The sequence below is a fragment of the Coloeus monedula genome (genome assembly GCF_965178545.1).
Source record: "Coloeus monedula genome assembly, chromosome: 14".
Taxonomy (NCBI): Eukaryota; Metazoa; Chordata; class Aves; order Passeriformes; family Corvidae; genus Coloeus; species Coloeus monedula.
Window position 1 is genome coordinate 5,867,888 of NC_138794.1, and position 17,457 is coordinate 5,885,344.

At 47.2% G+C, this 17,457-nt stretch overlaps 1 protein-coding gene across 5 annotated transcripts in view; it reads left to right on the forward strand.

Annotated features, from left to right (window-relative positions):
• Positions 1–17,457, forward strand: part of NTRK3 (neurotrophic receptor tyrosine kinase 3) — a gene marked incomplete at both ends in the record, with an annotated part of 204,589 nt that overhangs the window by 53,950 nt on the left and 133,182 nt on the right. For 3 of the 5 annotated variants that reach the window (XM_082290362.1, XM_082290361.1, XM_082290365.1), the window contains 6 exons: positions 6,714–6,871; positions 9,133–9,275; positions 9,835–9,976; positions 12,110–12,406; positions 15,750–15,773; positions 16,567–16,637. In XM_082290362.1, coding sequence (XP_082146488.1) covers positions 6,714–6,871; positions 9,133–9,275; positions 9,835–9,976; positions 12,110–12,406; positions 15,750–15,773; positions 16,567–16,637 — 835 coding nt within the window. The remainder of the gene's footprint in view (positions 1–6,713; positions 6,872–9,132; positions 9,276–9,834; positions 9,977–12,109; positions 12,407–15,749; positions 15,774–16,566; positions 16,638–17,457) is intronic. The other 2 variants (XM_082290363.1, XM_082290364.1) reach the window with 1 other exon arrangement.

Consider the following 17,457-nt stretch of genomic DNA (forward strand, 5'->3'; position numbering starts at 1 on the left):
GTTTGGTGGGTATAAAAAAATATATATGTAGGATTTGTCCCAGAGGATCCTGGGAAGCTCCATTCATCCTCACGATGATCAATAGAGCTGTAAGCTAGAAGTGACTTATGAAAGAATAAAGACAGTCTTTCAAGTGGGAGTAAGTGTGTTATCACCACTGTTACTGCAGTGTATTTTATTTCTGTCAAATTGTTAAATGAAAAATACTAATAGTGATATTAGAAAATGGAGAAACGCCCTTCTGATGGGGAAATTTGGCTTGCAGAGTTAAAATGCTGAATTCAGAATTCGTCTCCTTGCTGATTACAGCTCTAAATATTTTTCAAGCCTGGCTTGGGCTTCAATTTTAATAGCATGAGTCATTTGTATTCTTAGACCTTTACTTATTGTCATTGCACTGTCTGGCAAAACTCAGATTGATGGTTGTTACCCAAGAGAGACCCAAGAGTGGAGGAGCAAATGGGGCTGCAGTCCTGAGCTGGAGGCACTCCCAGGGCCTGGGGTAATGGTGAGCCTGCAGATTAATGGGAATACTTCCAAAGGGGCTTGGTTTTATGTGCTTTTGCTTCATTTGGTCATATTTTGTTTCTTCAGGCACATCCCAGGTCTGCCAGCTCCAGCCGGGCTCAAAAGACCAATACCAAGCACAAAAGGGAATTGAGAAGCTGCTTTTGGGCAGCAAAGGGTACTTCACCTGATGAATACATCTGTGTTCTGATATGATGCTCCTGGCAGGGAGCTGGTGTGCTCAGGGTGGCTTTGGATGGTGTCAGCAGAGTCACCTGGGGCCAGCACTCTGCAGCATGGCAAGCGGGACTGAGCTGAATTACCTGGCTCCAGTTGGAGCTGTGCTCAGAGCAGTTTTCTTGGCGATAACAAACCCCAATGAATGAAAGAAGTAATGCACAAAGAAGTGTGGGAGATCACAGGGCTGGTTGGTAGGAAGTCATGGTGGGGTGGGAAAGCAGTACTGATGTGGTGTGTGTTGTCCACGGCCTCACATGGGCAGCTTTGGCATTGTGTGTGGCAGGAGCCTCAGCTGAACCTCTCCTGCTCCAAGCTGTGAAAGGGGTCTTGGCAAACCAACCTCTGGCACCAGCTCCAGTGAGCAATTTAGACCTACAAATGTGCCTGCCCACGGGGGCTGCCTTGCTGTTGGCTGGGCTGGAGTAAGAGCCTGGCCAAGTTCACTTTTCCTAAGGAATTGCTTCAGGTGCTTCCTGACAAATGTTCCTCTCTGAGTTCCTTGTTACTGAGGACCTTCCATCCACATGAGCACAGCTAGGAGGGGGTTACCAGAATAATGTGCTGATGCTGCTCCCCAAACATGACAGCAGAGGGGTATTTTATCTCGTACCCACTGGGATGTCAGTTTTTAAGGGGCAGGGGGACATGCCTGCAGTGTCCTTCCTGGGGCCATGAAACTGTCCTGATGAACTTTGGATTTGTTGGAAAGAAGGCAGTACACAGGTGTAGCCTGAGCTATTGGCTCTGAATAATCCTTCACATAAAGATGTTGGGAATTAAGGTAAAGACATGTTACCTACTGTGGGGTGGTTGTGGTCCTGACTGCTAGAAGGATGGGACCTGTTGGTGAGGAAGAGCAGATCTCCAAGATGGGAAGAAATTACTAATGGATCCCCAAAAGTGGGAAATACTGCGCTTTTTTTTTTTTTTTTTTTTTTTTTTTTTTTTTTTTTTTTTTTTTTTAGAAATGCAGAGGATGGGTGAGTAAGAGACAGTTTTTTGGCACACTGAGCTCCAAGGAGGCTTCCAGAACCTGGGAAGGAGATGGAATACATGGCCCACATAAAGTGAGTGTGAAACACTGGTGAAAGCTAGAAAGGGAGTTGCAGATTGACATCAGCCAAGGACTTGAAATTGAGCCAAAACTCTCTGGAAAGGGAGAAAGTGGTGAGCAGCAGAGACTGATGCAGAGACAGCAAAGTGTGAAGAAGGCAGGCTGAGCAGCAGCATTTGTACACAGCAGTGGAGAGGCCGGAAGAATCCAGGGACATGTAGTCCACTCTTTTCCAGAGGGTTAGGTCTGTGTGGAGGGATGGTGGGACAAGTGGGTGCAGAGGCTCACCAGTGATGCCTTATACTGAATTCCAGTGCCCCTGTGCTATCAGGAAATCATGGATCTGGAGGGAGGGTAGTCATCCAAGCCAAAACTGGGACTGACAACGAGGCAGCTCGGAGCAGTGGAGCTTGTGGTGAGGGAAGCAATGGGAGGATTGGCTCCAGGAGAGTGTTGGGAGGAGAGGAACTACAACTGGTTGTGACATGGAGATTGCCAGGGAACAAGAGACCTTGCAAAGCCACTCACAGTGAACAACGAGGAGGAAAGATCAGAAGACTACTGGGCAGGTGGATGGCAACTTGGGGCTTGAAATTGCTGCTTGGCTGCATCCAAGGCATCGCAGCCTCATGAACGTGGTATTGCTATAAAGAAGAATCCCTTGTTTGACAGAGTTGAGATTTTCTCCTGCTGACTCACTGAAGAAAGGATGGCAAAAATGAGGCACGCTTCCAGAGAATATTATCTCTTGCTCGTTCTGGCCAGAAACAAGGCTTGGAATAGTTTCCAGTAACTCCAGCCCTAAATCCCATAGCATGGGCTGACCTTGACCAGCAGGGCTCAGGCTAATGAGCGCACAACTCTCCTAAGTCTGAAGCTGAGTGTGTGCAGGGAAGCATCTGACACATGCAACAGCTCATAAACATTGGACTTAGAGCCTTTCTTATCCAGAAGTCACAGCTGGTTTCCTCTGTCATGTCCTTGGCTTCCTTTGTCATGTCCTCAGAGAGCTTAGGGCTGACATTTCAAGAAATTCCTTCCCGGAAAAACCTAAGACTCTGGATCCAATTACATCTTTGGTTGTATAAAACCTTGTAGTCCTGAACATCTTGCTGCTCTGCCCAACCCATCAGCATTTCTAATACCATCAGTCCTTGCCAAGCTGCCCTGCAGTACATTCCTGCAATGCTACAGCAAGAGGCTTTGGAGGGGATGGGGCACAGCAGCATCTATGTTAATGTTATGAGTCCAACTTAACATGGTCTGTGCCTCCAGCTTTGAAACTTATCACCGCCAGCAGTCCCAGTAATAGAGCTGTGGCCAGACAGTGGGTACTTGCCTGCTCTCTGCATTAGCTGAGCCAGCTGTCAGACACTGCACAGCGCTCCCTGTCCCATCCCTTTCTATGCCATCCCTTCCTGTCAGGGATTTGGAAATAACAGTTCTGATTGGACCACCAAGAGAAACCTTGGTTCTGGGAAATTAATAGGAACAAAAAACAAAATCAGATTTTTTTCTATCTCTGCTGAGTGCTCTTTGGTTCTCAAGCTTAGGGAAGTGGCCTCAGTCACAAGGTAGGAAGAGCGTTTTAATTGCAGGAGTATGAAACCTTGGCAGGAGTTTTATGTGAATTGAAACAGACAGGAGAAGTGTGGCAAGGATCTCTGCTGCCCTCTGAGAGGTTTTAGCTGCAGACAGCTTTGCTTTAGCTGATGAGTGGGGAGGCATGGGACAGGGCACGTGTCTCATTTAGCTGCTAGTCTAGAAAAAAAAGCTGCTTGTGTGTGTGTGAGGTCCCTGTCTGTTCCAGAACATACCAAATTGTTAATGCCATCTGTCTCCCACACTGGTCCACCCTGGTGAAGGCTGTCCAGGCAGTTTTGGGAGACAGTGGGTACAGCTCTCTGAAGGGAGCAAAGCTGGGCTCAGCCAGGCACCAACAGCATCACTTTTGCTGGAGAATTGGCTTGATGCTTGCAGGGCTCTAGAGTTTCAGTTTTGATGGGTGTCTCCACCTCCATACACCATGTTTTTGTTAAACCAGCACAATGGGTCCCATCAAATGACAGCTCATGGCATGATTGTCACAATTTTCCTCTTTCCCAAACATAGTGTGCCTGTTTGGGAAGGGGATGCACCCTGAATACACCCTACTATCACTCTCTGCTTATGGTGCTGGTGGATGGCTCTGGCTCATGTGCAGGTTCAGTCCCTTTTTGGATGAACTCTTTGAGTCACAGAGCAGCTCTGCTTGTGCAGAGAGCCCAGTTCTTTTGCAGCTGTGATATTTGCTATTTCTCACAGGTGCTTTCAGTTTTAAGGAGGGCTGAAGAAGGTGTGGGAGTGTGCAGAGCTCCTGAGTGCCTGCAGCCAAGTGATGCCTTGGCAACAATTCCAGCCTGCATACAAAAAATGCACTTTGGGTTTGTTTGTTCTTTTCAGGAGTAAGTTCTGCTGGATATGTCCCGCAAAGAGCCCCTTGCCTTAATTCTCCCTGGGGTGCTGCTGCACCCATGCTCTGCAGCACATGGCAGTGTCCTCTGGTCCAAAAATGTGTTTTGTCCAAAGGGCACCCTCTGGTCCCCAAGGTGCTTCCCCTTCTTGCAGGGGAGAGAAGGTGAGTTTACGTCCACAGGCAGAAGCTCGTAGGAAGTGGAGGTGTGATACAGAAATGTGAGAGGAAGAGCTGGAAGGAGCTGTAGCTCCTACTGGTTCCTGCAAGGGGAGGGGTCTGAGGAGAGAACTGGAGGTCCCGGTTTTTGGGTGGGTTTAGAGCTGTGTGAGTGTGGAATTCCCTATGCACCTCTCTGGAGAGCCAGCTGGCATGGCAAGGCTGGCACCAAGCAAGGAGGAAAGGGTATTTTACACGTGTCAGGAATGCTTTTGCAATGCATGTTAGGGACAAGGGGTGCGCACATCTGTGTCCCTTCTACCCGCAGTGTGTGCCAGCTGTCCGTGGCACTCAGCACATCCAGCCTGTGATGGGAGTTAAATTGTGCAAAAACCCCTCTGGGGGGTCTCGATGAGAGCGAGCTGCATCGCTGGTGTTGGGGCAGGTTGGGGGAAGTTCTGCCCTGAAGCCCGTGGCTCCTGTATTATTCATGGCCCTTCATGAATTAGCAATGGACCAGGAAAGCTGCTGTCTGTTACTTACAGAGCTGCCCTTAAGTGCTAGGACAGCAGCTCTCCCAGCAGCCTCGTTTTGTGAGGATATTTGCAGCAGAGCAGAATTCCTCCCCCATTGCATCTGAGCTCCCCCAGCTCCCCGCCAGATGCCAGGGTACATCCCCAGTTACTTGATCTGCCGTGGCTCTTACCCACATGCCATCCCATGTTCTGCTGGTATCAGTGATCCTGGGAGGCTCCTGAGAAGAAAATAGATTCATGGTCATGTAGAGGAGGATGTAAAGCCTGTGCAAAGCCCTGGCAGTACCTGTCAGAGCACACAGGGAATGTCTCATCACTCAAATCCCACCAAATCACTGTGCTAATCTGCTCTGGTCTGTTAAATTTAGTGCTTTGGCCTTTGAGTTGCTTGTCTGAGCCTTGTACCTGTGGCACAGAGGTTTATGTGCTTTTGGTGGGAAAGAAATGAACTAATGAAAAGCCACAGAGTGAAGTTTAACTCAGTGTTTGCCCTACAAAAAAAAAAGTCAGATGACATATTGACGTATTTGAAAATGCAAAGTGGCATCATTAGGGTTCAGGTTTAGCAACCCTGGGTGCTACCAGAAGACCCCTTCACCTCCTCCTTTTACAGCACTGTATTGACAAAACAGCAGCTGTGGATGTTTGGGAGGTTGTTTCCAAATCCTGTTAGTCGGTGAAATTAATTTTGTGAAAGCAAGCATGGATTTTTGTAGTAACAAGTGGAACAGAGCAGGAAAAAAGCTCTCCCCTGTATGATGGGGGATCTAGATATCACGTGCAGCAATGGTTTGACCTTTGGAGATCCCCTTCTGCTTTGGGGCAACTGAGCTCACCTTTGGCACTGCTGGCTCTGCTGAGCACAACTTCCTTTGTTTTACAGTTGTGTGGGGAGAGATTTTGTTTGTTCAGGCTCTAGCTCCTAGTTTTGCTAAAATTATCATTGCAACCAGATTTGGTAACTCAGTCCTGGATGAGCACTGGTCTCTTCTTACTGCTGGGACTTGCCCTTCTTGCATGTCCACAGAGACCTGCAGAGCTTTAAAAATGTAAATGAAATGGTTAATAGGTTGGAAAATCAATTATAATAAACATTCCTGGTATATAAACTATGTGTAAGTGTGGTTTAAATGAAGTACATTAAAGGCAGTGCTTTTCTCCATTTCTCCTGGTCAGGTCAGCAGGGTCTCAGTACGGTGCTGATTGATTTGATTAAAATGCATGTTCCCCTGCACATTAGCTTGTGTTCTGGGTCACCAGGAGCCCGTGTCCGTACAAGGAACGTGGGAGAAGAGCTGCCAGCTTCTCTGAGTGCTTGTGGGGGCTTAAATTGTGCTTTGTCCAGCAGAGTCTAGGACCACTACTGAAGTGGGATTTGAAGATGTGGATCAATATTTTAGGGCAGTAGAGAGCTGTCTTTCCATTTGCTGAGGGGTGACTCTTCTGAGTGTCTGGGTGACAGTGGGACCAAGCCACAGGAGTGCAGATCTTGTGGTGAGAGACATTGAATGCATCTGTGTGCTGCCCTGGGAGATGTAAAACCTTGTGTGCACTCACGAAGGAGACTGAATGCATGGATGTGTGACTGTGGAAAAGACAGGGATAATAAGTGCCTGAAGACCCCATGTGAATAACACGGAGAAGATTCTACTTTAGCTCTTACACCTGTATGGTGGCTGTTCTCCTTGGGGATTCCAGAGCCAGGTGACAGCTCTGCTCATCCTTCCCCATCCCACCATCCTCTCTCACCTCTCTCTGCCTGCAGGAGACTAGAGAGGAACCTTTTTAACTGCAGCTGTGACATCCGCTGGATCCAGCTCTGGCAGGAGAAGGGCGAGGCAAACCTGCAGTACCAGGATCTCTACTGCATGACCATGGATGCAGTCATTATCACTTTGAAGGAGATGAACATCACCCAGTGTGGTAAGGATCCCGGGGCTGGACATGAGGGAGGGATCCCTGTGCAATCCATCACCTCAGGTTCAGCTATTTTGGGAATCTGATGTAGCAGGATCCCACCACGTGGTTGAGAAGAAGATTGAAGCTGGTTGGGATAGTTTGTAGATTAAAAATAGAATATCTGGGTAAATGTGAAGCTGCTATTAATGTGTGTATGAAAGATATTGAGTGATTTGGGGCATTTTTTTCACTGCAATGCTGCTGCTTGACAAAGTGTCTGTAGTGAGTCTGTGTGATGTCTTGAAAAGAGCTGTTTCATGTAGACCTTCCCGTGCCTAACGAATCCTAGAAGGAGCATATTGTTAAAAGACACTGCCGCTGTATCTTTTGTAATTACTCTTAGGAAATGCACGTCTCTATTCATTTTCTTTTGTTTTATTTTTCAATTGAAATCCCATATCTGTAGGGAAGAGCCAGAAGTGGCTTTATATCTTTCTATTTCCTGCTGATGTTTAAAAGAGTCCAGTGGCCCCAGGAGCAATGTGAGGCGTGTTCAATAGTTATCCCTTTTTCCTTCACATTGTTCACACATCAGCTGCCTGTTTGGTGTCAGGTTTTGCTCTGCTGTTGCTATTACTGGAAAGCATCCCTTGCAGACTAAGGAAAAAGAGATGTACCTTCTACAGAGCAATTAAACTGTCTGTATACAAGCAGCTGTCAAACTCACAGGCTGAGAAAAGGAGAAAAAACAGATTTTTTTTTTTTTTTTTTATTTTTTATAATCATCCTCTGTACTAGGGATTTGGGTTAATTTGTAGCAGTAGTAGACAAACAGCATGCACGTTTGGATTTGCACAACTTGTGTTTTTTGTTGTTTTGTTGCCTTTTTTTTTTTCCCAAGTTCACCCTGTCCCTTGAAGCTTTGGAAATTGGCCAAAGTGTGCCTTCATGTAGATGAACTAAAAAGATTTGAGAGTGCTTAATTTCCGCCCCACATGGGATGAATAAGCTGCAAGGATTAGACAAAAAAAATTCCTTAGGGATCAGGGATAGGAGGAGAGATGGCTCCATCAATGGTGGCATTAGACTGCAGGGGACAGCAGGGTGCTGATTTTGGAGCAAAAATGTGCTGGTGTGCAGGGTGAGCACCTCTTCTGAACATGAAACCTCCTGGAGGAGGGGCAGGGAGCTGCAGTGGTCTGCTTTCCTCCAGAGGAGTCTTTCTGCTCAAGAACTAAGACTCCAGGGATGCTCTAAAGACACCACATTTGCCTGTTTCCTTTGGTGTGGAGGGCAGGCATGGCTTGGTGTGGCCATGTTTGATACCAGCTCAGCCTGGAGAAGACCATACATGTCCTTCCCATTTCCCTCTCAGCTATTCCTGCACCTATGCAGCTTTGCCAGGTCTTGACTGCTGCCTTCTGTCTTCTGGCATCCCCCCAATGAGTACAATGCTGCTTCCTTCCTGGTGCCACTCCCTGATGGCCATGAAAGTGTGTGTGTGTGTCACCAGCCATGACTTTGCCTTGGCATGATGGATGCTGCTGCCCTGTGATGGGATAGGACCGCTGGTCAGTACCTCCTGCCCTGCTTATTCAGTTTGCCTCTGAAAACCTCCCCTATTCAAGAAGACTATTTGGCCCTCTTGCAACCAGCACTGTCTTGTTTCACGTTGCAAGGATATCTGGTGCCTGTGGCACCACGTAAGAGTGGTGTAGATCAGAGCCACCATAAATCAGTGAATCCCTCTGCTACCACCGAGGAAGAACAAGGGCACCTTCTGTTAGGAGAGCTGCAGTTAATGTGAGGACACATCCTTGGTCATCTTTTCTCGATTGTTATATATTAGAGGGACACTTTCTTCACCTGGAATGCTGAGCACTCTGTGCCTTGTCCCTGGAGGTGGGGAGGCCTTGGATCCCCTCCCAGGACACACAGTTCTCCTGTTCCAGGTGACTGCCCTTATGAGCAGCTTCTGTGGGAGTAGAGAGATGGGGGTGGGGGTTGTGTGAGAGGGTGGACAGAACTGGACAGCAACTTTTGGATTCAAAGACGATGGGAGGGTCTGCTCAGCTGGCACATCTCCAGTGTCTACATGTTCCCGTCTCCGACACCCCTCCTTTTCTTGGTAGGGCAAGGCCATGCTGTTGCCTCATGCTACTTATCTTGGGGTGCTGGGGGCTAATTTGAGAAACAGCTTGGTGAGTTCTGGGTCCTCACATGTCCTGTGGCTGGCTGTAGCAGATGCTGCCCCACACCTGAGCGGATCTTTTTGGCTCCTCTAGACCTTCCTGAGATCAGTGTGAGCCACGTGAACCTGACGGTGCGGGAAGGGGAGAACGCCGTCATCACCTGCAATGGCTCAGGATCGCCGCTGCCGGACGTGGACTGGACAGTGGCTGAACTCCACTCCATCAACACCCACCAGGTAGGAGCTGCAGCACCTCAGTGCTGCCTGTGCCCAAAGCAGCTGCTGGGAGTTCCCCAGGTCCGTGCATGCAGGTATGAGAGAAGAGAAATCATTGTATCCAAAGGAAAGCTGAAGCCTTGCTCTATCCACATGAGGAGCTGGGGACTCCCAGAAGGGAGCAAAACCTTTCCTCTGTATGGCTGGAAAGTGAAGATGAGAGAGCTTCAGAGCTCAGTGCTCCCTGATTGAATTAACTCATGTGTTCTCTGATGAAACTGTACTAAAACTGCCTGTTTGCCATACCTAAGTAGCAGCTAAGTAAGATTTTCTAGAGGCCAGCCATATGAATCAGTGCTACAATGCCATGGCTCTCCCCTTCCCAGTATTTCCTCTTATAAGATGAGGTGTGTTTAATCAGGTGAGGAAATACCTCCCTCTATGCAGATCCCAGTTGTTCTTGGATTTTGGAGACCTTCTCACATGGAAACTGTGATCCTCCTTTTCTGGGGGTGGTAGTGGGGAGGAAAGGAGCCACCAGATACTGATTTCTGTGTGTATTTTTCTCTGGGATTTTTAGACCAACCTCAACTGGACCAATGTTCATGCCATCAATTTGACCTTGGTGAATGTCACCAGTGAGGACAATGGATTCCTGCTTACCTGCATTGCTGAGAACGTGGTGGGGATGAGCAATGCCAGTGTGCTGCTCACTGTCTACTGTAAGTACCAGTGGAGACACCTTGTCCATACAGGGCCTGGAGGGGCTGCCCTGGGAGCTGTTTGAATGCACAGCCACTTGCTACCTGTGCCATACTGGTTTTGTGGGTGAGGATGAGGAGGAGCTGAGCACAGTGAGCTGGAGGTGGATCCTCACACAGCTCTCTCTCAAGTGTCAGTAATTTTGCTTTCCCGATGCTTCCATTAATCCAGAAATGGGCACGAGAGCAGGGAAGGAACAGCAGTGCCGCTGTGGTGGTAATGGGCATTTCTTGCCCCTCCCTAGGAAGACTCAACAGACTAAGGGAAAGCCACAGAGGGACTAAAAATCTGTTTACAAACACAAAGTTTCTTGCCTTTACACTATGTGAGAGGTTCAATGACACCCTTGCTAAAGTTTAAAACTTGCCACTGATTTCAGGGATGTTAGTGCTTCCTCTCAGGTCAGATCCTACAAAGTTAAACCGCAAATGTCATGTAAATGTGCACATGTCAGATTTGAACTGCTCACTTTTATCTCCAAGTAGCTCAACTTTCTTTGTGCTTTCTAATATAACAAAACCCTGACCTTAAGAGGAAGTTTACACAGCTTTATGGTCTCAAGCAGCTGAGATTTGCTATATTTTGCTGTGTCTGTAATATTTGCCCTTACTCTGTAGTCTGAAAATCTGTCCCCCACCCCCAACCTTGCCATATGTAGGGGAGACCCTTGTGGGATTCTGGCTACTCTTGGTGAACCTATGCATGCTGTGTGATGCTTTACTACTTTCATCTTCCTTCCAATAAGTGCTATTGATGGATTGAAGGATGGAGGTAATTAAAGTTCAGGCCACCTCAGAGCTGACTGGTCAGCAGACGGGTGCTTTTTGCACGGTGTTTTAGCATCTGTTCCTCCACACCTTAAACAGCGCTATGCCCATGCCTGTTTTCACCCATGAAATCCTCTGAGCTGCCGACAGTTTCTGCTACCCTGACTCTTGTTGTACAGAGCCATCACTCAGGCTGTAATTTCACACTGAAAAGATCTGGGTTTGTGCGTGTAGGTGGCTGCCTGTTTTGAAACCCCCATGCCAAGAAGATATGAACAAACCACATGCGGATCTGGGCTTGTCAACGAAGGAGGGTGGCTGGGATGCAACCGTGTGGTTCAGGGTAGATGGGGTGCTGCTGAGAGAATTTTGCTGAGCTCCAACCAGCTCTGCACCTTCTTCTCTTCTATCACCTTCACTGCCTGCAAAATTCACTGTCTTTTTTCAAAAGCTGGGTCAAAGTTGGTATGTTGGTTTTCTTCCTTGTGGATGCCCAATGGATTATCTTTGCAGCTGGATGGTAGCAGGAAAACGAGAGTTTTAGGGAAGACATACATCTTTGTGTCACATATCTTTGCACAAAACTTGTTCTTCTAGTTCAGACCTTGCCAGCCTTGGGGTTTGGGACCTTAGGTGTAGGCGTTGTAAATGGGGTTTCAGAAGCTATAGCAGAGCAACATTTGAATTCTTGGGATGTCCCAAGGGGAAGATGATGCATATACAATAAATTGCAGGTGGAGTTTCTGTTTTTCTTATCCCTCTCCCACTCTACTCCCTTTAATTAAAACACTCCTGGAGGCTGTTCGGCGAGTGAGAACTCCTTTGGGATATTCAGGCAGTCAAAGCCCCCAAGGAGAGACAGTCTCTGAGGGATGTTTGCTTCCACAGCTATGCAATCCAGAATTGCTTGGTGAGACTGGAAAGCTCCCACGGGCACCTTGAACATGTGTAATGTAACAGTGCTACATCACCGTGTCCTCCTTAACGGGGACAGGCGGCCTCCCCAGGATCCCTTGGGGGAAGGAGAGCAGCAGTAGGTGTGTGGACAGGACAGTCCAAGCTTAATTGTTTCTGGGCTGGTGAAATTCCCATCCCTGTCTTTATACCCCTGTTTGGAAGGCCAAGAGGCCTGGCCATGGCTCAGATCCTCCTTCCAGGGAGGGTGGAGGGGTTCTTGTGGCAACACTGCTTCTTTACAGACATCCATGGGAAGAGTAGAAGGAACAAGTGGTTTTGGAGGTTTTCAATGCTCTTAGTTTCCGTGGTGCACAGAGTCGTGACGTTGGGTGGAGGTTGCTGTGAGCCTGCCATGTTTCTCTCTGCTAGATCCCCCTCGCATCCTTACTCTGGAGGAGCCGGTGCTACACATGGAGCACTGCATTGCATTTGCAGTGCATGGGAACCCAGCTCCCACCCTTCACTGGCTGCACAACGGCCAGGTCCTCCGGGAGACAGAGATCATCCACATGGAGTTTTACCAACAAGGGGAAGTGTCTGAGGGTTGCCTGCTCTTCAACAAACCCACTCACTACAACAATGGCAACTACACGATTGTGGCCACCAACCAGCTGGGCTCAGCCAACCAAACTATCAAAGGACACTTCCTTGAAAAGCCTTTTCCAGGTAGGATATTCAGTTTATCTCACCAGGGCTCCTTGCAATCTGAAGGTCTTACTATAGCCCTGCCAGTAATCCTTGCCTTGACAACCCAAGTCAGCTTTGTCTGAGCATCAGGTTGGAAGAGGTGACCCCTGTCAGCCTCTTCTTCTGACCAGTGTGATTTTCCTACACAAGTGTACTTTGGTGTCATATGAACTCTTTAATGCTGGGAGAGGTGCTAACTGCTTTAGATAATTTTATTTTGTAGCATATTCTGCAGTGTATTTATTTATTTATTTTACAGATCTTTAGGAATTTCAGTGGGACTAGGATGTAAGTTTGGCCATCCTTCTGGGTGTCCCAAAGAGGTGGCTGAGTTTTTTGGAGAGAAAGTGTTCTGCTGTGTGATAGTCATAAGCTATAGAAAGGAAAAGCCTTTGAAGTGATGCAGCCTGTCCCTTTGTTTTTTCTACTTCTAGCTTGCATTTGTGAAATGATTAAAGCTGGATGCAGACATGTCAGGATTGTTTTCTTTCCGAATGCAATATGTGCAATTCCAGGATGACAGGGCTACAAAAGATGCGACAGCTCAATTAGTCACTTTGCATCAGTTTGCCGGGATTTCTTAACTGATTGCTTGGAATTCCCTGTTGTACTCCCTGGTGATTCACAGCTTAAGTGCAAAAAAAAAAAAAAGCATTTGAGGACATGAAGATCCATCTCTGGGAAGTGCCATAGAGACTTTTGTGGTGGCCTGTCTGCTCTATAGGAGCAACTCGGTCTGTTCCCTGACAGTGCAACACCACGCTGGCCATCATGGAGTTAAGATCTGTGCTGCCTTCAGGAATGATGCCATGAGAAAGTGGCAGCTCTAAATTGGCCCCTACAGCCCAAGAAAATCCAGCAAAATAGGGCATTTGCTAAATATAGCAAAATACCAAGGGTACTCTCATTTATTATTTATATCACACCATATATGTACACAGAGTTTTCCCGCAGGTCAAATATCATAAATGCAAACCCAAATCTCTGCCTTGAAGATCTGACAATTGAACAAATGAGCTGATATGGATGGGAGTGGAAAATTTGTGTTCTGACTTCAAGGATGCTGCCCTGTTTGACTATCTGACCTATTTATGTTTCCTTCTGTCAGGGCAGATGGGCTTATTAAGTGTAGGTGGGTGAGGAGAGGTGCACAGGTTTGCAGTCTCAGCTCTATCAGGTCCCACCCTTGTGACTCAATTTCCCCATCTCCTAAGGAGGTGCTGGACCTCCAGGAAAGGGAGGCAGATATACTGTTCTGGAGAGCTGATTTTGGAAATGGACCTGAGCCATGCTGTGGAGTGGAAAAGCACACTGATATTTGAAGAGCATCCTGTGTTAGAGGCTCTGGGAGAATGGGGTTGTGTGAATATATGTAAAATATTGCCCTTGTGAATGCATCTCCACCCATGCCTTGTGTATGCTGTTGGTGTGGGGCGCTTACTGACCCTGAACCATCTCTCAGCAGGAACTGACCCATTTCCTTTATTTCTTCTGATCCAAAGTCCCAAGCCATTCCTCACCCTGGCAGACCCTGTCAGCCCAGTGCAGGATGTAATTTACTTTCCTTGAAGCTTGTTGCTTCGTCCACTACCACAGCTGACATATACATTCACTGCAGCTGACGTTTATAATTTCCCATTTGAAGGCAGATTCCTTCAGAAAATGCCACACTTTGAAGGTTTCCCCATGTGGCTCATTCAAGCCCCTCGTTGCTTACAGCAATTCACATGTGCAAGGGCCTTGCTGTCACTACCCAGGGTGAGATTATTAGTCTTAATTAATTAATGAATAGTGCCTGGAAGAGTTTCTGTCAGTGTAGAAAAGGACCTATGACCATGTATCTTAGAACCCTCTGGTCAAAAACCTCTCATTGGTAAAAGGCCCCACTCTGCTTTCCAGGCTGAGAGGAGCAAAGTGCTGTTAGAAGCTGGGATCTGGGAGATGTAAGCTCCATGCCATATTCACCTTCTCTCTGGTGCTGCAGGGCAGTGGCTCCCAGGACAGATTTGTGTCATATCCTGTAAAAATCTCGTTGCATGTTGTCATTGGGATCTCTGCCACAGGTTACCAACTCCTCATTTAATCCACAAAGGTTAATGTACCTGTGATGAGTGCTCAGTTCTTTGGGAACTTCTCACAGAACTCAAGTTGGCTGAAATTTCTCGGCTATTTTTTATGCTTGGAAAAATAGGGTTTAATGAAAAATACCCTTTTTGTGGGTTTCTGTCGAATTTGCTTAGTCCAGCAGAGAAAAATGGAAAGGGGAAAATGTAGAAGCAGCAAGAATTTTATGACTAGACTCTGCCTTAATAGGGAAGAAAAAATTTCCAAATAAAATATTTCCTTCCTTTTTTTCCCCCCCGTTGCTAAAAAGCAAAGGAAAGTTACTCCTCTGCTTGACTTAAACCAAAAATATTTGTTCAGTTTTTTTCCCCTGGTTTGGTAAGCCGTGTTTGTCACCTGGGGTTTGTTTTACACTCCCCTTCCAAGCCTCACCCATGCTCCAGAGCATTTCAGCATCCTTCCAGGAGCTCTCTGCCAGCAAATCTGTGTAAACTCCAGCCAATATTGGGCTCAGTTTCTTGCACGGGCGAGTGAATTGGAAGTTGACGTGATTCTCACTCTGTGTAAACTGAGTGTCACCGAGGGCTTTAGGCCTCATTGTCCGGGCCCTCAGCCGCCTCTGGAGCTGAAGGAGCTTTGCTGAATAGACTGGAGCAGTCAGGAGGATGACAGCAGGGCCTGCTGTGCTGGTCTCGGGCAAGAGGCAGCTCCTAGGCAGCCACAGTCTCCATGTCCAATTCAGGTGCTTTCAGCTGTTATGAATGGCTCCTGAAAAGCAGGTCAGAGGAGTCTCCTCTAACTCCCTGCCCCAAGCTGAGCTCTCATCCATGGGAGCTAGTTCTCATCCTTGTAGGATTTTGTCCTTGGGTGCACACTGCCATGCAAGGCAAAATCTGCTTCTTGCCCCTCCACCTCCATCCTGCAGAGCCCTGCGTGTCTGTTGAGCTTTGCTCGCCTGCTGAAAGCAGGGTCATTTACCAATCACTCACACGTGCTACTTGTTCCCCATTTTGGCCTCACAGTGTTATCCCTCCCCTCCTCTTTCTGCCCGAGGTTCTCCACCCTGACCTCCAGCATGTCCTGCTGGCACATGCGCTGCAATTTCCAGGAACAGTTGCCCAAGAGGAAAAAAATATGAAAAGTTGGTTTCCTGGGCTCTTTGGGGTGGTGGAGTGTGTCTGAGGTGGGTGGGGAAGGAGACCCCTCTCCCTTTGCTGTGGTGCTAATCATGTTGCTTCTCTCTTTGTCCTTTCCACAGAGAGTACGGACAACTTTGTCTCAAGTAAGTGTCTCCCCACCTTTTGCATTCTGTGGCTGGTTTGTTTCTGTGGTTTCCTGTTCCCCTCTGTGATTTACATAGGAAAAATAAGGAAGCCAGAAGCAGATTGGTGGAGGTTGCACAAAGCCCTGGCTTCCCTGTGCATGAACAAGATCATTGGGGAGCTTGTGATCAGTTGGATAATCTCTTGAGGCCAGGAGATGCTCATTTGCCTCTAGTGGTGTCCCAAAGAAGGTCCTATAAAGGAAATGATGGTTGGTTGTGGTGTAGCAAAAGGGATCTTAATTTGGTGCAGGTTGGCCTGTCCTCAACATAATCTCTGCTGTGAGCTGGGATAAGAAGCAGGACTCAATTCTGTCAAGTTTCTTCAACAGATTCTTCCCTCCACCCCCCAAAACACATCACACACCACAAAAAGCATTCAAGTTACTGTTTCTTCAGATCAGGTTTTGCTGGAGTCAGTTGTGTTTTAACCCCACCTAGCTCAGTAGATTTGTGAAAACTAGGAGAGGGCTCAAGGGTGGTGGGAACTCATTCCAGGACAGCAGGCACCCAAATGTTTCTCTTTTGTGACACTGGAGCAACATCAGCACGGTGCTTGTCTGTGCTTTCTCTGCTGATGTGCACAGGGAACTCTCTGATGGTTGATTTGTGCCTTCTGAAACAGAAAGCTGCAGCCTCTTTTAGGGGTGAACTGGATCTCGTTAGGTCAGGCAGTGCTGTTGGAATGTGCTGGCGCCGTGGGAGTCCCATGGGAGCCACACTGAATTTTGTGTCTTTGGTGTTTTGGTTTCAGTCGGTGATTATGAAGTGAGTCCCACCCCACCGATCACTGTGACCCACAAACCAGAGGAGGACACTTTTGGGGTGAGTCCTGGTCTCTTCTCTGCAGAACTGCTTTGCATTCATTCCTTGTTGATAATGACTCAGTATTTGTGCTTCTCTGCTGTTTTGAGATGTTTGCAAGGAAAATATCTTCCTTTATGACTCAAGACAGCAATCAGAAGGATTTTGTGGCTTGTGTCAGGCAGGTAAGATACTGACACAAGCCATCTGATCCTCTTGAGTCTGCAGTGTGGAACCAGGGAACCCTTTGAAAACAAGGCATCCTGTGAAGTCACTGCTGGCGGGGTCAAGAATTATCACTCTAAAAAAGTAGCACCCAGAGAACAAACAAACAGGCAATTGTGTTTTGGACTGTTATTGATCTGTTAAGCTTAGCCTGGTGAGGGACTCGGGTTTAGTTTGGTTCAATTCTGTCATTGTCTTTTTGCCCTCTCTCCTGCTGTGCAAGGCATGCCTAAAATGAAAAAGGAAAGTAAGTCTAGGGCTTATCTGATCTCAGCATTGTCTTTCTTCTGCAGAATCCCTGCAGAAAAAAGAAAAAAAAAGTGTGTATAAGTATTAGAAGAAAAAAATTAGCATGTTATACAATTGCTCTAGTTCTATGAAAGTTTTAAGATACTGAAATCCACGAGGTGTCAACAGAACAAGCAAAACTCGGTCCACCTTGGCTACAGTTCTCATCCAAGAGAAAGCCTCCTTTAACTGAAGTAGAAGCTTTGAACAGTGAGGCTGGAGTAATAATGTGCACTGATTATTAAATATAAAGCACAGAAAACAAGCTGGGGATGAAAATAGAGTGTGGTAAAATAAAAATTTAAAAATATCATAACAAATGTACCAA